This window comes from Hippopotamus amphibius, chromosome 13 (assembly GCF_030028045.1).
Source record: "Hippopotamus amphibius kiboko isolate mHipAmp2 chromosome 13, mHipAmp2.hap2, whole genome shotgun sequence".
NCBI lineage: Eukaryota > Metazoa > Chordata > Mammalia > Artiodactyla > Hippopotamidae > Hippopotamus > Hippopotamus amphibius.
The window spans coordinates 31358645-31383375 of record NC_080198.1 but is presented as its reverse complement, the minus strand read 5'-3'; the positions used below and the strand labels follow the sequence as shown (position 1 = coordinate 31383375).

Sequence of the window (24731 nt, the reverse complement as noted above, 5' to 3'; positions counted from 1 at the left end):
GTATACATATACATATGCTTTTATACACAAAAAGATCTATAAAAATGTTTAATGATGGTTATCTGCAAGGGATGAGATTTGAGGGAGGTTTTACTTTACTTCTATATTGCTTGAATTGTTTACAGTATATAAATATGACCTTTGGGATTAAAATAAATGGCTATTTGAAAAGCTTACCCATCACATGACCCTTTCCCCTCCAACCCACCCCTGGTAACTTCTAGTCCTGCAACTTAATATGATTTCACAGGAACCTATGAAGAGCAAATAAAGCTTCTGGTGGATAAATTGTGACTAATACATTTCATAAATAGTGCTTCAAATTTTACAATATTACTCTAAGCAGCTCTTCATGTTAGAAAAAGTGGCCCTACAGGCTGACAGCAGAGACTTCTTGGAAAACATTTTAATACCTCTGGTCTTCCAGTTACTTCCCTGCTGTCCTTCTCTTTCTCCTCCCTTTCCACCTCAGCAATAGTGGACCAGGATAAGCACAGCTTATTGCTGACCAGTTGCTGGAACACAGAGCTCTCTACTCCAAATTGTTTTCAGTAAATGATTTTTAAAAAGCTCTAAAATCTGAGTCATGCTACTTTTCCTCAGCAAGAAGATGCAAACTCCTCTAGTCTTTCCCATGTAATTAAAAAATTAAAGAAAGAAAAGAAAAAAATATATAATGGGCATAGACTCAATAATTCAACAAGAACCTTCTACTCTGGTCATTACTGGGAGAGAGAAGAAGGGCAGATGGAACAGGAAGGAAAGAAAATGAAAAAAGGGAGAATTCAGTCCAAATGGGCAAACTTGAAATACAGCTTCCAGGAAACAAAGTCAGAGTTCTCTGCCCATATCAGAAAGAACAACCACTTTGGCCTTCCATTAATTAACTGGAAAACAAATACCCAGATTTCCAGTGGCAGGAATCCCTTGTGATACAGCTTATACTATTTCTGTCTTTAACTGACAGGTACAATGGCAAATGCAAAGAAAATACAGTTTTTGTCCCAGAGAGTGCCCTGATTATTTCCAGTGACAATGTCAGAACATACACAAAAGGTAGGACAGTTATCCTAAGTCAACATATTACTTGTAAAAAAAATATACAGTTGATTCGAAATCACTAAACTGGAAACAGATATAGGCCAGATGATCATTCTCACTTTGATGATGAAAGTAAAGCACAACAATAAGTGGAGTAGAAAAGTATTTAAAAGTATGCATTTATTTGTAGCTCAATTCTTTTGTGCAATGCAATTCTAATGGCATGGATAAGACAACTGATGACTTTACATCTTTACTTTGACATAATAACTTTGCTTAAAAGAATAACTTGAAACCAAAATGTTATAAGGATTTGTATTGATTTATGGTGAGAAATTCTCACTGCTTTATGCCAGAAATCAAGAGAAACAAAAGATTCATGAATAAATCATACTCTATATTTAAGAATAATCATGTTTCAAAATGCAGTTGAAGGAAACACTGAAACAAACTTACTGAAACTTACTGAAACAAACCTCTGTGCCATTCTTCAGATTATTTGATTTCAATTATTTTGTAAATGGAATCCAGTTGTGGAGTCAAGTAGGCATGAGTTTACTAATTTTAGCAAACTAATTTATTAGATTAAATTTCCCACAAAAAATAGATGGCTTTTTCTGAAAATGTTTATTAAAATATATAGGAAAGGCCTTTATTACAAGTAACTAAAAGTGCCCAAGTATAATAGGTACCATGTTATAATAGTAATTATTTACAATATATTTTCAGGAAAAAAAAAGACAATACTCAGATTAAACACAGAAAATAAAACATCACATTTTTAACATTTGATATTTCCATTGATTCTTCATGTGCCACAACTGGAAGATAATTTCCCATGTTTAGTTTTCTATCTATTCCAAGAGACCTGTGTTGAAATTTTTTTTTGCCATTAGAAACTGTGATTCTCTATGGGATCTTTTCAGCTTTGCACGCCGATTTTGGAACCAGATCTAAAATTAAGGAAAAATAAAATAGATCTCAGAAATGTTATTTTATTATTCTTAACATTTTAATTACCAAGAGTAATAACTAAATTTGAAAGTTACCTGGATTCTGTCTTCCTCTAGGTTCAATTTTCGAGCTAGGTCTTCTCTGATATCAATGCCAGGATAGCAGTTTACTCTAAAGACATTTTCCAACACTTCAATCTAAGAATAAGGGAATAGTTATTTAAAATGTTGATCTTTGGTATGTCATAATAAAATAGACTTTAATTTGTATAGCAAAATAATTGCATTTAAATCTTGGGCAATTAATCTGTATGCTTTAAAAAAAAATGACTATCCAGAAACTGTTAAAGAAAAGAGAGAGAGAGATACAGTCTATTGTTTCATTAATAAGGCCTCTAAGCTGAGATCCCAAAGAGGATGGGCTTCTGCCCAACAGGGTGTCAGTTCAAGCCTTTGTGTTAAAGATCATTGGTTGAAAAAACTTCCTACCTGGTTTTGAGTAAAGGCAGTCCTAGGTCTTCGGCCTCTATACCAACTCAACTCTCTTTTCAAGGAAAGTCTTTCTGAGGCTGAAAAGTAATCTTCATATTTCAAAACACTTTCTTCCGGCACTGAGTGATCCACAGTATGAGGTAATGAGATCCCATTAGGAAGACTTGGGATATGTAGACATAGATTACCCTCTTTCCCTAAAAACAGAAAAATAAATCCCATCTTAGATTTGCAATTCCATATTCTACAAAGTTCTATTAAGAAGTAATTTCAAGAACTTGTCTTTAATTTTCCTAGTAGAATTCTTCTGGGTTTCACAGGAGAACTGACCTTTCATCAACCAAAATCCAAACAGCAAACAAAAATGTGAGCCCTGCCTTGCTGACAGAGGACAAATTTTGGCCTCTGACTGTCATTTATTTTTCAGCAAAAAGAGATTTAGAAAATCTGATAAACCCAGAGATTTTCTGAAGAAAATGAAGGTTCTTGGCATTTCCTGTGGGTGAACTTCATACCCACTTGGATCTAAGGCCGATATTCTTTTTATTTCCCATAGGACTCGGCTAGAGGCATTAAAAGTGCTAGTTTCTTCAATCATGTAATTTGATGAAACTGCAGTTTTTCTCAAAGTCTATGTAGTATGAAAAAAAAGGCCAAATTAAACATTGCAAACGAGTTAACAAAGAATTTTAAAAATTAAGTTGTGGCGTACCTGAAGAGCCGCAGGTGTCTGCCCAGGGCCTGTGGGGTTTCATTGATGCAACACAGTCTTTCTTCTGGTCCAGTCCTAAGATGCTCTCAATTAAAAAGGAGCAGGGCGAGGGTTTGCTTTCCCCAAGCCGAGCACCTTCCTGAAGGCTGGGAGACATCCTTGAGTGGGCTGCACAGAGCTACAGCTCTGGCCTCTCCACGCCTCTCTGGCTGGCTCTGCACCACAAGTACCGGGCTGGACCTTCCTGCAGTTCACCTTAAGGCTCCGCTGACAAGGGGGCTGGATTTAGAACGTCACTAATTAAAATCCCATCTTAGAAAGTTTTAGCATGTCAATGAATACAGGCCCAGCCAGCAGCTCCAGGAGTTAATTGTTTATTTGTTTGCAAGTAATTAGCAACTAATGGCTACACCAGGGGGGCCACCTACAGGGACAAAAAGTGTTATCTCTCCTAAACAGAACACAGACTTAACTTTCTCGAAAGAAGTGATGCACAGACTAGCACTCCTCTTTTATTTGAAATCATTAATGTATAAAATCATGCTTTTTATTCTGAAGTTTATACTTTCATGGACTCCAGTTACCAAAACATACAGGCAAGATAGGGGAGCAGTCAAGTAATAAATAATCTAATTTAAGTGAATTTTCTTCCAAAGAAATTGGAAAAAATAATAATCCCTTAATGCTATTACAGTAATTCTGATGAAAATGCCTGTTTTTCACATGCATATGTAATAGTGAATGTTGTCAATGAAAACACAATAGTATTTGGAGTGCAGCATACTGGAAAAGGTTGGCAATGTTATTAACACTGAGTGTAATTGTCTTCCAAGTGCCTGGATTAATTCATAAGAACAGTTGCACCAAGTATTTTACATAATTAATGAGCTAATTCTCTTCTTTCATCTTTTCTTTTAAATGAGAGCGATACAAGTTTATATGAAGATTCATATGTAACCACCTCCAAACAACTTAAAAGCATGAGTATTCAAACTAAAGGAAGAATTTCTCTCCCATCATAGTTATTTCAAAGAAAAAAAACATAGTTTACTGTATCTTTTAAAGAAAAATTTCTCTCTGTTTGATATTTTGAGGGACTAGAGGGTTTTCATGAGGACAATAAGGTTTGTGAAAAATAACCAAGACCAGAATATTTTAATTTCGTCATCCTAAGAAAATGTAAAGTTAAAAGAGAAACACAGCTGCTAATTGGGAAGATTTTGAAGTGGCTACTTCCTGCCAAAGTTGTGACACTTTTAGTTCTTGTACTCTCCTGTTCCTCTTCTTCCAATACCTTCTTAATGATAAATTTAAGTGCTCGGCTTTATCCAGCATTTAAACAACTATTGGGCTTTTCTTGTGGGAAGAGGAAAAGTATTCTGTGTCATAGAGGAAGCAGCCTCTACAGGATGGAGCTCAACTTCATCAGATTTTGCCCTATCATGATGTCACTTCCTATAACAATGTCATAAATACCAAGCTAAATTCCTCCTTATGCGAGCTCTAGAGTGAACAAAGGATTCACACACAAAACATCAACAGGCACACAAGATGGATTTATAAATATACAAGTGAAGCCATTCTGACAATGAATAACCTAGTAAACATTTGCACCTCATGGAGGTTTTGCCTATAGTGTCTTGGGAGGCAGACTGTGCAATGGTGGGGATGACCTTACTCTGGGAAGACTTGGAGAAAGAGACTGATTCAGGACCTTCCAGATTCCTTTCTCTCCTTTGAAACATTCATTCATTCATCCATTCATTCCACAATGGGCTGAACATCTACTGAGTACCGGAAAAAACAGAATAGGATCCTTGCCTTCATGTGCCCAATGAGGTGGTGCGGAGACAGGCAACAAACAATAATTGTAAATAAGTAAATTATCTCATACATTAACCAGTGATGAGAATGGAAAAAGAAAAAAGGTGAGCCAGGTAAGGGAGGTGGAAGGAGGCCTCACTGAGACCTTCAACCCCACAGATGAGTGCCCCGGAGGCACAAGCTGCAAGGATGCCACAACACATGCTGAAGCAACTCCAGTCCCCAATTTCTTCCTTTATCAACACAAACACTGTAATATTTTTATTTCTCCTGACTTGATTTTATTTGGACTTATATAATACCATTTTACATATGGATGAGTAGATGGAAATAAAAGATATCAAAGAATTTCTTTTAAAATGTAGAGAAAATATTTTCTCATATACTCATATAATGAATTTTTACAGAGCATTTAACATGTGCCAGACACCATTCTAGGTGCTAGAGATTAGTGATGCACAAAACAAGGTGAGTAATAAACTAGTAAACATAAGCAACAGAGAGTGATAAACTCACTGAAAGGATTAAACAAAGTGATGGTGATGAAATGTAACAGGGGTAGGGGTGGAATAGGAAGAGCATCTTTAAGTATTGATGGTCAGGGAGGCCTCTCTAACGAGCTGACATTTTAGCTGAAGTTGAGGATGAAAGAAAGCTAGCATGCCAAGACCTTGAGAAAAAACAATGCAGTCAGAAGGAACAGCAAGTACAAAGGTCTTGCAGCTGAAAAGCACTGGAATATTTGAGGACGAAAACAGCAGTGAGCTAGAGGGAAGTGAGTGGTACCAGATGCTATTGTTTGGAGAGCCAGGCCAGGGTGGATAATAGATGTCTTTATAAAGACCATGGTAAGGAGTTCAAGTGCAGAGGGAACTCAGGGCAGGGTTTTAAGCTGTGACTAATATGACAGTCTGAACTGTTTTTACTCACAACACTTCTGACATCAAACGTGTATGGGTTTTTCCATATCAAGCAATTCTCCAGTTCTCCGCAGACATCAACAGGGTATTCTACAATTCAATTCTGACACTAACTACCTGGAGTTAGTGCAGACCCCACCGGTTAAGGGCTGAGTCCCACAAGGCTACCCCCACTTTAGATACCAGTTTGCAAGTCCCAAGTTTCCACTTGTATTTCTGACCAACCAACTGTAAATCTGGGGTTCCCACGACCCCCTTCTCAGATTCAATTATTTGTTACAATGGCTCACAGAACTCAAGAAAGCATGTTGCTTATGTTTACTAGTTTATTACAAAGGATACAACTCAGAAACAGTCACATGGAAGAGACGTATAGGGCAAGGAATGGAGGAAGGGCAGAGAACTTCCATGCCCTCTCTGGGCACACCACCATCCCAAGACTTCCATGTGTTTGCCAACCTGGAAGTTCTCCAAATCCTGTCCCTTAGGAGTTTTATTGAAGTTTCATTACATAGGCAAGATTGAATAAATCATTGGTTATTGGTGATTGACCTCAATCTCCAGCCCCTCTCTCCTCCCCTGGGGTTGGGAGGTAGGGCTGAAAGTTACAAGCTTCTAATCTAGGTTTGGTCTTTCTGGAGACCAGCCCCCATCTTGAAGCTACCTAGAACCCACCAAGAGTCACGTCATTAGAATAAAAGATGCTCCTATCACTCGTATTACTCAGGAAATTCCAAGAAATTTAGTAGCTGTGTGCCTGGAATTGGGGACAAAGACCAATATATTTCTTTTTATTATATCACAGATAGGATTTACAGTTTTAAAACCCCACCCTGGCCGCTACGTAGAAAGAGACTGAAGAGTGATGAGTGTAACCAGGAAGATCAGTTTGGAGTTGTTTATTCAATACATTTTTACTGAGCATACACTAACACGAGGCACTGTTCTAGGTATGATGAAAACAGAGATAACTGTCTAGGGGCAAGAGATGATGGTTAATAGAGGATTTGGGGAGAAGTACAATTCTTCACAAGGTTGTGGGAGTAATTGAATAATTAGTACCAATTCTTCAGTCCCCATAATACATTATATAGGCACCCCTTGCTGTGGCCTCATAGTGGATATAGTGTACTTCCCACCCCTTAGCTTTGGGCTTATCTATGTGACTTTCTTCAGCCAATGGGAAGCGATGTGAGCAGAAGCTTGAAATGTGCCATCATGACTGGTCTGCACTCCTGAGCTTCTGATATTACCATGTGGTCATCCCTGAGGTAGCTGCTGCCCCTCAGCTTGAGCCCCAGAATGAACACACATGGAGGAGACCCCATCACATCCTACAGCCTGCAGTCAGTAGGCCAAACCCAGGCAAACTCAGCCAAACACCAACTGACCTGCAGTATCGTGAGTGAGAAAAATAAATATTGTTTAAGCCACTGAGATTTTTGAGGTTATTTGACACATAGCATTGTGGAGGAAACAGCTCATTCATTCAGGAATAGAAAAACACATCTTGCTGATGGACTGGTGGAAATGAAGGAAAGAGAGGCATTAAGGATGACTGGTTTTTGGCATGAGCAAATATAATGTCATTTATTGGAGTGTGAAAGCCTGGACTAAGGGAGGAAAGGTTTGGGGAGAAATGAAGAGTTCCAGTTTGAATAGCAACTAGGCTACTAGATTTATGAGTATGAGCTCAGGGCTGAATCTCTAAGTTTGTGCATATACTATAGGTATTAAAACCATTAAAAGCCAGAGGTTTGCATGAGATCACCCAATGAATGGACCTAGATACAAGAAGGATTTTAAGACCAAGTCTGAGGTTTTCCAACATTTGGAAATTAGAGAAGATGTGCTCAAGAAGGAACTGGAGAAGGAAACAGTTACTAAGGCAAGAGAAAAATCTGGAGATATGGTAATTGACCCAAGAGAGGAAAAAGGGTCAAGGAGAAAGATGGCTACAATAGCATCTCAAGTGGTCTTCCTGCTTCTATCCTTGATTCCCTATGGTTTTCTATCAACACAGTAAGCAGCCAGAGGAGTCATTTAAAAACAAGTCAGTTCAGGGAATTCCCCGGTGGTCCAGTGGTTAGGACTCCACGCTTCCACTACAGGGGGTATGGGTTCAATTCCTGGTCACCTAGTCGGGAACTAAGATCCCACAAGCCTCGTATCGCAGCGCAGCCAACAAAACAAAAACAAAAACAAACAAAAAAACCAACTCAGTTCATATCATACCTCTGTTCAAAAAATGGCTTCCCATCTCAGTAGAAGTCAGTCCTTACAGTGTCCTACAGGGTCTGACATGATCTGCCAGCCCCCCTTCCCTATCTGATTTTATGTCCCATCACATCTCCCACACTCATTTTGTTCCAGCCACACTGGACCTCTTCCTGAAAACACAGGCACAATCCTGTCTCAGGAGTTTAGACTGGCTGTTTTCACTACCTAGAATATTTTTCCTTCACATATCCTCATCGTCTACTCTGTTACCTCCTTCAAGTATCTCCTCAAATATTATTTTCTCAACGAGGCTTACTCTTCCTGCCCTTTTAAAAATTTCAACCTCTCTTTCAAGACTCCTGATGTCCTTTACCCTGCTCCAATTTTTGTTAAAAGCATTTACTACCTTTAGCCTTTTTATATATCTTTTTTGTTTTGTTTCTGTTTGTTTGTTTTGTTGGCTATGCTGTGGAACATGCGGGACCTAAGTTCCCTGACCAGGGATTGAACCCATGCCTCATGCAGTGGAAGCGTGCAGTCTTAACGCCTGGACCATCAGGAAAATCCCTTTTATATTTATTTATTATATTTATTGTTTATTACCTGTTTCCTATCTCTAGAATTTTTGTCTGGTGTGTTCATTCTAGCATCCCAAACAGTACTTGGCTGATAGTAGAAGAAAGAATAAATGAATGGTCAACTGTGTCAATGCTGCTGAGAAGCTGAGTAAGAAGAGGACAGAAATGTATCCACTAGGTTTTTTAACAAGGGGGTTATTATCAACTTTTGCAAACTGGAGGGGTAGAGAAAAAAGTCAGACTTGAAATAAACTGGAGAGTGAATGGAATATTTCTGTTCTGGCAATATGCTGAGCCATATTCCTTGAAAGACCCTTCTACTACAAAACAATTAGATCCTGGACAAAATATACCTTCAAACGCATTGCTGAGATCCCAGCAAGTAAGGGAAACTTTGTTCACCAAACAAAACAATAAAAGCCCAACAACCAAGAATTGAAATCAGGACTGGTAGCAGTGATCAGCAACCGAATGATAAATATGAGGTAACCCATGAGGGCAAAAATCCTTAACATCACTGAAACCAGGATTCTAACCCTCAGGCTAGCCGCAGGTAGGGAAGCTGAACTGAAGACCCTTACTTCAGGCCACTTGGATATTGGTTCCTGGCAAAAGCCAACCAAATACACTCTGGAAGAAAGCCTCCCTAATTTAGGTCCACAGGATTCCCACAGATTAAAAGTAAGCAAATATAATCTCATAATCAAAGATCAGCAAGCACATGAGGCGAGCCACCATGACATGTGTAGAGGCAAACATGGAGAGGAAATGAAGTTTCCTGTCAACACTCAGAGTCACTTGAGAAGTGAATCCTCCAGCCCCACTCAAGCCTTCAGATTACTTAAGCCCCAAATGACACCTGACCACAATCTTAATGGAGACTCCAAGACAGAACTGGGTATCCAAGTTCTGTCTCTATGCACCCCCAAATTCCTGACATAGAGAAACTATGAGAGGTATTAAATGAATACTGCTGTTTTAAATCACTAAGTTTTGGGTGATTTATGCAGCACTAGATAATTTATCTAAAAAGCTCGATCACGAAAAAAAAACGGGGCACAGGGAACTCTACTCAGTACTCTACAATGGCCTATATGGGAACAGAATCTAAAAAAAAAAAGAGTGGATATATGCATATATATAACTGATTCACTTTTCCGCACACCTTAAACTAACACAACGTTGTAAATCAACTGTACTCCAATCAAAAAATAAAACAAAACTGGGGTCGGGGGTGGGGAGGGAGGGAACCTGTAGGTAGACTGACCAAGAACAAAAGATAGAACATAGATTATCTACATTAGGAATAAAGAGGTGATATCACTACAGAGGCTAAAAAAGACATTGAAAAGATAAAAGAATACAATGAACAATTTTATATCAGTAAATTCAACAACTTACAGGAAATAGGCAAATATCTTGAAAAATATATGATTACCAAAACTGAGACAACATGAAATAGAAAACATGACTAGTTCTATATCTATTAAAGAAACCGAATTGGTTATCAAATTCTTTCCCACAAAGAAAACTTCAGGCCCAGGTAACCTCACTGGTGAAGTTTATCAAACATTTAAAGAAAATCTTAACACAAATACCAATCTTAAATAAACTTTCAGAAAATGGGCTTATTTTCTGAAAGAAGGGAAGGACCCTTCTGAGTTTGTTTTATGAGGCCCGAATGACCCTGATAACAAAAAATTTCAAAAAAAATTATAGACAAATATCCCTCATGAACCCTCACATAAAAACCTTAAAATATTAGCAAACTGAATATAGAAATATACAAAATGGATAATATATTATGACTAACTGGGCTTTTCCGAGAAAGGCAAGGATGGTTTAACATTTAAAAATCAATCAATATAATTCATCATATTAACAAAAAAAGGAATAAAATCATGTGATCACTTTAGCACATGCAGAAAAATATTCATAAGTTTAAAAAATTTTTCAGCAAATTAAGATTAGAAGTAACCTCCTCAATCTGATAAAGGGCATCTATAGAAGTAATCAGCTAACATACTATTTAATGGTGAACTATTAAATGTTTTCTCCCTAAGATTAGGAACAAAGCAAGGATGGTCACTTTCACCATTTCTATTGAACACCAGTGTAATAAAGAAAGAAAAAGAAATAAAAATCATATAGATTAGAAAGGAAGAAGTACATGGTCTTTTCACAGATGACATGATTGTTTACAATAGAAAACTTTTAAGAATCCACAAAAGCCACCAAAACTAATAAATGAATTTAGCGAAGTCATACTATAAAGGTAAATATACAAAAATGAATTTAATCCCATATATTAGCAGCAAACAATTAAACATATACTTGCGCTATGATCCAGCAATTCCATTCCTAGGAAAACAAAAACACATCCACAAAAAGACTTGCATGAGAATATGCATAGAAGCATAATAGCATAATAGCCCAAACTGGTAACTAGGTGTCTATCATCAGGAATGTGGATTATAATTATATAATAGAATACAACTCAACAACATAAAGGTATTGATATACAATATCAATGTATGGAACAACACTGATGAATTTCAAAAGCATTTCAAAAACATTATAAGTCAAAGAAGCCTTATACAAAAGAATACATGAAGTTTGATTCACTTATGTGATGTTCTAGAACAGACAAAACTAGTTTATGTTGAAAAAAATCAAAATTTGGGGTTGGACGTGGAGAATGAATGGGAAGAAGAATCAGGAAACTTGGGGGATGATGGTCATGTTCTATATCTTGCAAGGTTTTGGATTACACAGATGTATTCATTTGTCAATACTTATTAATACTCTAAGATTTATTCACTTCACTTTGTGTAACATTTTACCTATTAAAGCATAAACAAGTACTGAACTATAGTTAATGATATGCGTGCTGAAGAGTTTAGGGGAGAAATATACTGATGTCTGTAACTTACCTTAAAATGCATAAAAAATAAAATGGATTGGTGGATGGATATGTGATTATAATTAAACATTATTCTATAATTGTAAACAAATAGAACTTCTAGTGCAATAAAATTTTCTAAGATGATAGACATGTTCTATGTTTGCACTATCCAGTATGGTAGCCACTAGCCACATGTGGCTAATGAGCACTTGAAATGCGGCTAGTGCAAGTGCTGGTGCAATTAAATTTTAAACTTTATTCTGTTGTAATTTATTTAAATTTAGGTAGCCACATGTGGCCACTGGCTACTATACTGAACAGCATAGACAGAGAATATTTCCATCGCTGCAGAAAGCTCTGCTGGACAACGCTGGTCTAGAAGCACAGAACAATGTTGAAGACAGTGATAATGAAAACAGACATCCTTGTTTTGTTTCTGACATGAGAATAGTGTTTCACCACTAATAGAATGTCTACTGTTGGTTTCTAATAAGTGCTATTTATCTAGAGTAATGTTATAATGAATACAAACACAAAATATCTATAATGATTTACAGCTTTTAAAGCATTTTTAGTGTACTTGTGCTTAATCCTTTAACAAATCCATCATTATTCTGTAGCTGAGAAAACAAACTGAGAGTTCAGTTGTAATTTGCAGAAGTCACCAACTCGCAACAGCAGAGCCTTGACTTTTCTATCTCCAAATTCCCTGTTCTGTTGATTTTATCAATTAGTGGCCACTGTAACATCTTCACCAATGATCTCATGATATAAACATCAAAGTGTACCGACCAATTAAGAAAAGGTTGTGAACCTAATCGGGAAAGGAATTTGAAAAAGAATAGATACATGTATATGTATAACTGAATCACTTTGTTGTACAACTGAAACTAACACAACGTTGTTAACCAACTATACTTCAATATAAAATAAAAAGTTAAAAAAAGAAAGAAAAAGGTTGTGAAACCTTGCATATGATCAATCCTCAATATCTTTCAACATTTATTTTGAGATAAGAAATAAAAGCCTGACACACTGACACTGAACAGAAGAGATTTTAGGAATTGTAAAATTGGACACCCTATTTTTTAAACATCTAAAGGTACAAGGTGAAGTAAAAATTGAGAGGTTTTATACTTCAGTAACTTGTAACTCAACATAGGCTTTGCTAACATTTATTTTCTAATTATGTATTTCAATTAAGTCTCAAATCATTAACCATCAGGAAAAGTGTCCAACATCTTAGGTGTTTTGGCAGAGGTTTTTATAAACCACTCATAGCATAATAATAAAGAAAACCAGCCTGTGAGAATAATAAGAAAGAAATGCAATAAGCAAAGCTTTAATGACATTTGCCCCTTACTTCTGCATAGGAATTACAATGTTCTATTTGAGACCCTCAGTATTTTGAAATGTTTAAAATGTGTGTTTTCTAAAATAAAATTATTTTTTACTATTACACCTGTGGTACCTCCTAGAACAATGCCAAAGTAGATATACAATAAATATTTGTTGAAAGAATGAATAAACAGATAGATGGATAGATAAATGAGACTAGGAAGAGGTGACATTTGTACACTGGACAGGCAATGTAAATGCTGTGTGTTTACTATTGTTGTCATTGCTTGCCTGCTTGCTTGCTTCTTTTCATTTATTTATTTATTTATTTATTTATTTATTGGCTGCGTTGGGTCTTCATTGCTATGCGAGGGCTTTCTCTAGTTGTGGTGAGCGAGGGCCACTCTTTGTCGTGGTACGTGGGCTTCTCTTCTAGAGCACAGGCTCTAGGTGTGCTGACTTCAGTAATTGCAGCACGTGGGCTCAGTAGCTGTGGTTCGCGGGCTATAGAACGCAGGCTCAGTAGTTGTGGTGCACGGTCTTAGCTGCTCTCAGGTATGTGGGATTTTCCCAGACCAAGGCTCGAACCTATGTCCCCTGCATTGTCAGGTGGATGCTTAACCACTGCGCCACCAGGGAAGCCCTGCCATTGCTTTTTAAAGCATGAAAATACTTTCAGTTTTTTATTAATTACTTATATATCACCCCAGGGTAATCTACAAATTAGACATTATGACATTCTGTAACTATAATTCAATAAAAAGTGATATGGTAGGTTCATTTTTAAAATCTGAACTTAAAATTTAAAAATCCTGAGGCACAATTCACATCTGTGACACTGTTGTTTCTAAGGCCCTCATCAGCCATTGCTATTACTTGAGACACATGGTATATTTCCCAGAGGTTACAAGGTTCAGGAGAGTTGGGACTATTTCACACACACTTCTGTCCCTCCTGGCACCCATCACAGTGCCCATCAAACAGGAGATAGTAAATAAAGATTTGTAGAATAAGTTCACTCTATAACACTTAGAAAACATTTTAGGCTTCGCTCTTCTTAATCGCGAAAGATTTTCATATTTTTACACTTTCAAATCAGTCAAAATTGTTTTCAGTATAGTGCCTTGCATATATCAAGCCCTTGATTTTAAAAATTTGATAAAAAATCATCTAAAATACTGATGCATTTCTATTGTTTAAAAAATTTATTCAATACTATGGTATACAGAGTAAAATATGATAGTCTGCTTCGATTCTACCCTTTTTACTCTCCAACCCACTGGTCACCACTACTAATGGTTTAGTGCTGCTCCTTCCTGTCTTTTTAGAATGCCTTGACATAAATAGGTAGGTGCATGCACACACGTTCTTACCCACATGGAGTCAGACACACATACTGTTCTGCAATGTCGTTCTCCCACACTGACACGACATGGCATCAGCAAGTATAGCTCTACCTCATCCTTCAACAGCTGCTTGGTGCTACATCAAGTGGAAGAACCATAATTTATTGAACTACACCCCTGATGATGGCACTTAGGTTTGTCTCCAATTTTTTAAACTATAACAAACAATGACTACCTTGTTAGCACACATGCAGGAGTATTTCCATAAAAAAGTTTCTTTGAAGAATATATTACTTCTTCATCATCCAAAAATAAACCAGAATTTATTATGAAAAAAAGAATATATATATATATTTTTTTTTTTTTTTGGTGGATTCTGCCATATTTTCTTATAAGAAATTTTTACCAATGAACACTCCCACCCAGTCAAGCCCTTGTCTTTATGTCCTCCCCAGACTGACAGTAGGAACAAGAAAACTCAGGGCTAGGTTAAATTAGACTCAGGATTTCCCCAGACTCAATAATGAAAGATAAAACAGTTTAGGATTTAAGGCTCCCAGGGGCTCAGGCCTACACGTTAGTGCCACTTAATCTAATCATTGGAGATTAAATGAAAGTTGTCAGTTAACCTGAGAACCTGATTGTTATTTATAACATTCTTTCTGGAGGATAAATGTCATGGTTCTTATCAACTTAAAGACAAACTTTTGAACCACAACAAACGTTTATTACACTTCAGCATATATCAAGGATGTACTAGGTAATCAGGAGATGAAATGATTTCTGCCCTTAAGAAACTCATGATCAAGAAGGTAGTAATTAATATTACTTTTGTTAGGTGGATAATGTGATTATGGTTATATTTTAAAAAATGCCCTTCTAAAAGAGATCTACTTAAGTATTTACAGGTGAAATTTCAGAATGTCTGGGTTTTAGTTTAAAATTCTTCAGGAAAAAAGAAAGAAAACAATTGAAGCAAGTGTTGATAAGATAATTGAAGCAAGTGTTGCAAAATGTTGATAAGTGCTGAATTGGAGTGATGGGTTATGTGGATTCATTGTCTCTAATGAATAGAAATATAATAATGTGGTTTCATTGTTCTCTCTACTTTTGTAAACATAAATAACAAAATTCTGTATTCTTCTAGGAACACCAACAAATAAATACTAAATTTCAATATAAGAGTATAATAAAGATGTGTGCACAAGAGGCTATGGGAGCAGAAACGGGCCCAGATCTGTTTGAATGAGATTGAACAGGACTGAGGAGTGGTAAGGGCCCACCTCTGGTGTCACACTACTTGGGTCCAAATTCCAGCACTGCCTCTTTTTATCTATGTGACCTTGGGCATGTAACTTAGCCTCTCTGTGCCTCAGTTTCCTCTGTAATTAAATGGGGATAATTATAGTACTTACTGGAGGATCAAATGAGATAATACTTGCAAAGCCCTTGAAATAATGCCTGACACATAGTTAACATTATGCAAACTGTTTGCTATCATTTTTTACCATTATCAATATCACTACGAAGGCTTTTCAGAGATGTCTTCAGGTAGAGATGTCTTCAGGTAGAGATGTTTCAAGAAAAGGTCAGAGAAAAGCAACATGATGCAGGCAAATCAGGTGTAGGAGGGTGTGTGTGTGTGTGTGTGTGTGTGTGTGTGTGTGTGTGTGTGTGTGTGTGTGTGTGTGTGTGTGTACCTGTCGAGGCGAGTAAGAGGGAGGAAGTGAACATGATTTCCATATTTCTAGCTTATGTGACCAAATGGATAATGACAGCATTAACAGAGACAATAGAGATGGAGAGCTTACCACTTGAAAATTGTATTGCTAATCATATAAACAAATGACAAAGTATTTAGCAAACTGAATTACCTCAAAATTAAAATATAGTTCCCAGATTGAGAAGGTAAAAAACTGATGAAAAATCGGCAGCATGCAATTTAAATGATAAAGATTCTAAAAATATGTTAGGGGATTATATCTGGAATAGTAAACATTATTGTTATACAGCTCACACAGATAACCTAAATAAATGAGTTCATTTTAGTATTAGAAGATAACTGGAAATAACATTTCAGAAATCTCACAACTCAGGTATTAGTGGAATTGCCTTAAAGTTAATACATATTTCTAAAAGGTTATAATCAAATAAGGTAGGTGTCATGGTTACCACTGGATCCTTTCATGTAAGTACTACCTGAGAATTCTCAGCAGTGTTTGGGTCCCCATTAAAGCAGATATATGCCTGGGGGGCAGGGATAGAAAAGAGCAGAAATCATCTTTGGAATATTTTGAGTACCCTGAGGTCTAATCGCTCTCCAGGAACCATGATCTCTTCCTGTCAACAGCCATGACATCTATTTACTTAATAATTTCTCTTTAAAATTTGAAAAAATTTAAGGCAAAAATAAACAATTAGCGACATATCATGTCATTGGTCTATTCATGATTATACCTATGTACCAGTTTTCATTTTAATATTTAATGTTTCCTATTTAATTTTGAAAGAATCTCAAACTTCCAGAAAACTTGCAAGTACAGTACAAAAAACGTCTCTCTCCAACCATTTGAGAATAGTTGCTGATATGATATGCTCCATTACCTCTAAATACTTCAGTGTGTTTTTCCTGCAAACAAGGACATTCACCTACATAATCACAATAAAGTCATCAAAGTTAGGAAATTAACAGTATGTCACTACCACCTAATCATCACACCCAACTCATATTTCACCAATTGTCTCAAATAACATCCTTTACAGTGAAAGGATCCAGTTCAGAATCACACATTGCCTTCAATTGTGTTACTTTAGTCTCATTCAATCAGCAACAGATCCTCTAGTATTTTTTTGACTTTCATGACCTGGAAACTTGAAGATTACAGTCAGTTACTGTGCAGAAAGTCCTTCATTTAGGGTTTGTTTGATATTTCCTGGTGATTAGATTCAGGTTAAGCATCTTTGGCAGGATAACACAGAAATGATGCTGTGTTCTCATTTCCTATCAGGTAGCACATAATTTTGATTTGTCTCATTATTGGTGATTTTAACTTTGAGCATTTGATTAAGATGGTGTCTGCCAGGTTTCCCCTTTATAATGTAGTACTTTTTTGGTGAGATATTTTAAGCCTATGTAAATATTTTGTTCTTCAACAAACTTTCTATTTATTCATTTATTTATATTAATATGGACTCATGGTTTCCTACTTCATTTAATGATTTATAATCTCATTATTTATTGTGATGCTGAAATTTCCCCTGGTTTGGCTAATGGGAGCCCCCTTCAAGCTGACTTCTGCATTCTTCTGACACATAATTTTTGAGCACTTTCTACTTTCCAGAACAACAATATGTCTCAGGCACATCTTGTTCTTTTCTTGCTCCAGCCCTAGAGTCAGCCATTTCTCCAAGGAGCCCAAGTTCTTTTTTTTTTTTTTTTTTAATAAATTGATTGACTGATTGATTGGCTGTGTTGGGTCTTCGTTGCTGCACACGGGCTCTCTCTAGTTGTGGCAAGCAGGGGCTACTCTTCATTGTGGTGCGCAGGCTCCTCATTGCCGTGGCTTCTCTTGTTGTGGAGCACAGGCTCTAAGCGCATGGGCTTCAGTAGTTGTGGCACATGGGTTCAATAGTTGTGGCTCACGGGCTCTAAAGCACAGGCTCAGTAGTTGTGGCACATAGGCTTAGTTGCTTTGAGGCATGTGGGATCTTCCTGGAGCAGGGATTGAACCCGTGTCCCTTGCCTTGGCAGACAGATTCTTAACCACTGCACCACCTAGAAAGCCCCTGAGCTCTAGTTCTTTTTAATGGAGAATGGTGTTTGGAAGCCAAGATATGGACTCAGATGTGCAATCATTGCTATTGGGGCATCTGTGCTCACAAGCCTTTTCGATGAAAATGCTGGGAAACATATGCAGGTATGTGACACATACACACTTTACATCCAGTTTACTCCTATACATTTATTGAAATCTGTGAGTTCACATGCATACCTCTAATTCCAGTCTAGCACCAGAGGGTTCATTCTAACTTTTCCCCTTTCCATATCTGTAATTCCCTTCTCTGACAGTGAGAAACTTGGCTTCCCTTATCCTCAATATAATTACCCATTGCATCTATCCTTCTATGCAACCAAACTACCATTGCTTCCACTCCTTCCCCGCAAACATGCCCTACCTCCTCACTTGAGCTCTGACACCTCGTCCCAGGCTGCCCTACTTCGTGGGAGCCTTCCTTACTCCACTAGAGCACCAATAACCTATCCTAGGTGAACAAATGCCCTTCTCTCCCTGCTTGGGCTCAGACACCCCATACCCAACCACTCTGTGGATGCCTTCTTCACCCTACTGGGGCTCTGAGACCCTGCACTAGGCTGCCCTTTTTCATGGATATTCCCCACACCCCTTGCATTCTGAAATCCTGCAGCAGGCTCCCAACCTGCACAAAAGCCCTCCTCATCATGCTTGGACTCTAAAGCAGCCCTCTCAGGCACCCTCACCCTATGTTTGCTCCAACATCTTGCTGCCTGGGGGCTGTCCCTCCAGCCAAAATGCCTTTTTTACCTTTCTACTCCTCTATGCAGATGTCCCCCTCACCTTGCACAGGCTCTGGCACCCCACACCAGGGAGTCCCTGTGTGGGGATGCCTTCCTCACCCCTACTGGACTCCAACAGCCTGTTCTGGGCCCCCATGTCTCACCCACCTAGCATAAGTTTCTACTTTATTTGGCCCCACCTAATGGTCTTAGGGCTGAATTATTCAGAAAGCAAAGAGGAAAAACCATACACCTGTTTTTACATGAAATCATTGTCTTCTGTTATTAAGACATTACTTTTGACCCTGTACATAGAACATGACTTACCTAAATCACTCATGTAACTTTTCCTTTAAATCAATATCTTTCATAAAGTACTAAGTTTACTTAAGACAATGTTAATTTGCCCATAATTTATGATATCTCATATCACTAATTTATCCAGCTTCTCCAACATTTGTTTCAAATCACAACCACAAGTAAAGGTGTTTTTATCCAAAATCAGGGTAGAAGTCAAAATCCTCACACAGATCACTAAGCTTTATGTGATCTGGCCTCCTTTTCCTCCTCCCCAACAGACTCTTCCCCCTTGGTTCACTCCTTTCCTGCCACCCTGATCTCTATGCAATTCTTAAAACAGCCAGGCCACTCCTGCCTTGGGGCTTAGGGCCTCTACCCTGGTTGTTCCTCCTCCTGGAACATCTTCTCCTCAGATGTCCCCATTGCTCACTCCAGTGACTCCTTCAAGTTTTTGTTCAGATGTCACTTTCTCAATGAAGTCCGCTCTGACAAGCTTACGTACAATTGCAACTGCCCTCACCCCATTTTCCCTGCTGTTTTCCATAGCACTTCCCACTTTCTAATATACTATATTTCTAATACTATGTAGTATGTTTATTTTTCGTTGTCTTTCTCCTACCATCTCCACTAAACTGTAGCTCCACAAGGGCAGAGATTTTTAATATTTTGTTCTTTACCTAATAAATATTTGTTGAATAAAGAGCCATTTCCTGAGGGAGTTTAAATCCCAAAACTAAATTCAGAGCACCATCTAGTGTTCTTGGAAGGACGTGCTGATTAACTCTGAGCCTTCTCTGCATTAGCCATGACATAAACAGTACCGGTTTAAATCAAGTCTCAGTAACTCTGGTTTTTAACTGTCTTCTGCGGTTCTATAAAAAGTAAAATGATTTCAATGAATAACCCGTCACGAGACACATTGGCTTCTCTAAGAGCAATCTCTTCTCCACTGACTTGCCTATTGCTCCCCAGAACTTCTGGGGAGTAGGAACGCCATGAAGGTCTTATGTCTTTTAATCTAAGGGCATACCCCCTTCCTACTGCCAAAACAAACAAACCCCAAAACAGGGTAATAGCCTTTGCTGGTTTGGTACCTATACCATTTCTGCAAAATATCACAATATATATTTACTTATTAAAAGTTTTTTGATTTTGCCACAAAAGCCCCTAAATCAACATGATAAAACTCTAGCAAGGGTAACGGCAATATTATTTAAAATAGTATCAGGGGACTTCCCTGGTGGTACAGTGGTTAAGAATCTGCCTGCCAATGCAGGGGACACAGTACTTCCTCTTGCAGGAAGATCCCATATGCCACGAGCAACTAAGCCTGTGAGTCATAACTACTGAGCCCAGGTGCTGCTACTACTGAAGCCTGTGTGCCTAGAGCCTGTGCTCTGCTTGTCACAACTAGAGAAAGCCTGCGCACAGCAACAAAGACCCAACGCAGCCAAAAATAAAATATAATAAAATCAAATATCTTAGAGTATCAGGATTCTCTAAGATAATGAGGACAATCCTCTGATTTAGAAAATATTGGTTTCTTTAGTTATAATAAAGAGGGAAAAATGAAGAAAATGAAAGCTGCCTTAAAAGCACTGAAACATTTAATGTTTAACAGTAAGTAATCACAAGAATACTTAGGTGATTTTTACTGAATGCTTACTCTGCCCAGTACTATTCTGAAAGCTCATAATCATCTTCCAAACTCTATCACATAGGTTCTCTACACTAAACCCCATTTTTTAGATGATGGAATGGAGACACAGAGAAGTTAAGTAACTTAACTAGAGTCACAGAAACAATAGAGTGAAGCCAGGATTCAAAGCCAGCTAGGCTGGCTCCACAGTCCATGTCCATGAGCTCATGCCCATGCTTTTACTGCCCTCCCAACAGAAACAGGAATGATGCAGCTTGGTTTCAAAGTTCTTGACTTGATCAAAGAAATTAGTTTACCCTGTCCTAATCTTCCAAAAACAAATCAAGGCAATCATAAAAGAAACAGGCATATACAATTATCATAGAAATAAAGTTTTAGGGACTTCCCTGGTGGTTCAGTGGTTAAGAATCCATCCTGTAATGCAGGGGACTTGGGTTCGATCCCTGGTTGGGGAACTAACATCCCACATGCCGTGGGACAACTAGGCCCGCGCACCACAACTCCTGAGCCCGCACACTGCAACTAGAGAGCCCACAAGCCACAAACTACAGAGCCTACACACCCTGGAGCTCAGGCGCCACAGCTAGAGAGAAGTCCAAGGGCGGCAATGAAAGATCCCACATGCTGCAGCTGAGATCCTGCGATCCGCACTGAAGACCCAATGCAGCCAAAAATAAAAACATAAATAAAATAAAACAAAATAAATATTTAAAAAGAGAAAACTTTTTAAAAATTTTAAAAAAATAAAGTTTTATTCCTTTCACAGACAAGAAAGTAGAAGCTATGGAATTTGCCTTTCTAAGGATTTATGTTTTAGCCACAAATTTGCAATCTAAGGATGCTGTGGCAAAGAGCAAAAGCAACATTAATATTAAGGTCAAAGGCCAGAGGGTGGTTTGCAATGGGCACAATCGGTTGGTCCTGGCCGCCCACCCACCTCTTTTTGCAACTCACTCCTCAGAACTTTTGATTCTATCCCCCAATTGCCAAAGCTTCCCCCGGCTCTACCACTGGTTCAAATGTTTTAGAGGAGATGAAAGTGACCCAGGTTCCCAAAATATCAATTAATATACTCATTTCTTGAATTTGGTTCACCTCAGCTGAATGTTAAGAAAACAACTGAGTTATCTGCTAAAGTGAGTCTCATGAAGGAGTGATTTATTAGGTAACATCTAGAATTATTTGCATTATACATTATACTCTCAAAACGATTATGAATTATCCCAGAATTTCAGATTGATGGAGCCTTTCAGGAGATATCTGTAAGTGGGAGGATTCCCAAGCTCTCTAGGTGATTCTGGAAATGGTGCCCCTCTCACCATCCACAGCTGGAACCAAAGACTCTTTCCTAAATGTTTATTTGACTCTTTAAATTTTCTAAAATACAAGGTTATTTGGGAAAGGAAAATGGTTCTTTTCCATTTTGGATAGAGTTTTTCAACATGTGGTTTGAGGATGATCTGCTTGGGATTCAACTGGGAGAGTCCCAGCCCTGCCTCTGACTTACTGAATCGGAATATTCAGCTAGGTTCAGTAATCTGTATTCTAACAACCTCCCCCAGATGACTTTTAAGTGTGCATAAGTTTGGTAACCACTAACCTAAGGGGATAATTTTAAAAAGTAAAAGCACCAGTGTCATTTGGGTTGTTGGATTCTTTCCTATTATATACCACAGACCAGAACTTCAAGAAGTATCCGTAAAAACCTAATTATAAGACGATCAAATATAATTTTAGGAGACTAATAATTAACAAATCTACTTACATGACTGTATGTCCTTTTGTTGTAAATTATATTGTAAAATGTCTCAATGAATTCTTTGGTGGATGTCATTTAATCCTGCCTAGCCTTCCATAAAATTAACCTCCTGGCCAAAGTTTTCACTATGCTACCCACACAGGAGTCTCCAGGAACGCTTGAGGCATTCTCTGAACAAGTCTCATTTCCTGTATAAAAGGAACTGAGTTTGGTCAACTGTACAGAACTTAGGCTGATTAAACTTAAACTGGTTATCAAAGGAGACTGCAATTCTGCAGTTTTAGAGGTGTTTTAAAGTAGGAAATACAATCTTCTTTCTGGATGAGCAGAGTGAACAGTAGCCTAAAGCTAGAGGTTCCAAATAGAAAGCCTTTAAAGTTCTTTTTAGTTTCATAATTTGACCAAACTGCCTCTCCACCCAACTGAACATCAACTTGTTTTTGTTTTGGTTTTTAATTAGCTGAGCCTGGCAAGAATTCCCTGCCTCTCTCCAATAATACAATAGCCTCTTGAGAATCCTTTACAAAAATACAGTTTAGGTGCACATAACATACAAAAAAGGAAACAAAAAAATTTAACTTGGTGATAATACCCCACCCAGATAATTCAGATACCTAAGATAATTCTTCTTTGGAATCATTTAGTTTGGCCAAGTTAACTGGCCAAACCCCTTCAGTTACACAATATAATTACTCTTCTTTCTTACACTTTGTTTTCACTTGTCACTTACTCCTGATTCTTATCAATTGTCATTAATTTTCTTCTCCTTCACTTATGATCTAATCACAGGTTCAACCAAGAATGTCACTTACCTTGAAAGCCTTCCCTCTTTAGAGCCAGGCTGCATGCCACTGTGCCGACAGAGTAGACAAGAAACGTAGAAGGCCAGAGTTGTGTTGCTGAGATCTGTATGTTGTCGGGTACCTCCAAGGAGCTGGGAACCAGTAACACTGTAAGAACTGACTCCAAACCACCTTTCAAAAAATAAAGATCTCTTCTACACGGTGACTAGTTGATAAACAATCTAAGGGGAGAGCTCTTATTGAAAGTTTATTGAAAGCTGAGGATAATTTTGCAAAACCATACTGAAAGTCTACCTAGTAAAACTTTTAAAACTTGATTTTATTTTTTCCTTCAGGAAATCATGGGAAAACCTAATATTTTAGTTTAAAAAAAGTAACTTCCACTCCGGTTACTGTATTTGGATTTGTTCCACTGTACCTGGATTTATTCCAATTTATCTGTGGAACCGGGCAACTAATAATCTTTATTCAGCATTTCTTATATTTCCTGAATGAAAATGGGATGGGTTGGTGGGATTAATGGCTATTTATAAGACACTAGTGATTCTGCCATCTTCTCTGTATAAAGATACTATGTTTCAATATAAACATATAAAGATGCACACAAGAGGCAGGAGTCCTAATCCAGACCAAGTTCTAGAAGTAGAGCTTCACTTTTCTCTCCTGTAAAAAAAGTTAGAGGCTGAAGAAGCTATTTAGAGTCTTCCAAAACTTTAATCTAATAGAAATGCTAATGTTACCAACATAACATATCAGTGTGCCCTGACTTTTCACAGATGTTTTCATTTGTGATTCACAGGAAATATAGAAGTCTGAATTGCAGCGTGTCAGTCTCTCAAGGCCAGGTAAGAACTGATGCATTGGCAGCAAAGTCATGTTTCTAACGGAATATACTGATATCCAAGGGCTCAGAAAAAATCTTTTCGAGTCTACTGTCCACGAATTTACCAGAAAGCCAAGTTAAACGACACAACTGATCTCACAGACATGAGTTAGCCAGCACCATTTTGCTGGAGAGGGGAGACGGCGCTTCGGGGAGGGATGGGGAGGTTATAATGTGAGGAAACTCGTGAGGCCTCTTCCATGGTCTCTGACGAAAAATGCTGCGGGAGAAGTAAAACCGCTCCAAATTCGCCAGTGCGGTCCTCCCTCGAGGGTCTGGTTCCAGGAGACGCACGTCCTGCTGGGGGAAGAAGGTCCACTACGATTTACGTCCAAACGCCCGCGCGCAGTGTAGGTGCTCGAGGTACGCACGAAAGGCCACCTCCGCCGCCTGCGAGGCCCTCGCTCGCCGCCTAGCCCAGAGCGGTGAAAGAACCTCCGGGCCAGCCCCACCCCACTGACGA

The 24731-nt window shown here is 38.1% G+C and overlaps 1 protein-coding gene across 1 annotated transcript; it reads right to left on the bottom strand.

Moving 5' to 3' along the window:
• Positions 1 to 1386: 1386 nt before the first annotated feature.
• Positions 1387 to 24657, bottom strand: HESX1 (HESX homeobox 1). The gene is made up of 5 exons (XM_057704322.1): positions 23395 to 24657; positions 3199 to 3477; positions 2484 to 2683; positions 2091 to 2192; positions 1387 to 1994 (listed from the first exon to the last, which is right to left on the bottom strand). The coding sequence occupies exons 2-5, from the start codon at positions 3353 to 3355 to the stop codon at positions 1896 to 1898; spliced, it is 558 nt and encodes a 185-aa protein (XP_057560305.1). The 5' UTR covers positions 3356 to 3477; positions 23395 to 24657; the 3' UTR covers positions 1387 to 1895.
• Positions 24658 to 24731: the final 74 nt, after the last annotated feature.

What these genes read in the sequence shown, in the direction of transcription:
- HESX1 (XM_057704322.1), bottom strand. Translation starts at nt 3,355, where the DNA reads ATGTCTCCCAGCCTTCAGGAAGGTGCTCGGCTTGGGGAAAGCAAACCC. An exon ending in AGACACCTGCGGCTCTTCAG is followed by an intron (nt 2,684 to 3,198) that starts GTACGCCACAAC and finishes TTCTGTTTTTAG; the next exon opens with GGAAAGAGGGTAATCTATGT. An exon ending in TAGAGGAAGACAGAATCCAG is followed by an intron (nt 1,995 to 2,090) that starts GTAACTTTCAAA and finishes CCTTAATTTTAG; the next exon opens with ATCTGGTTCCAAAATCGGCG.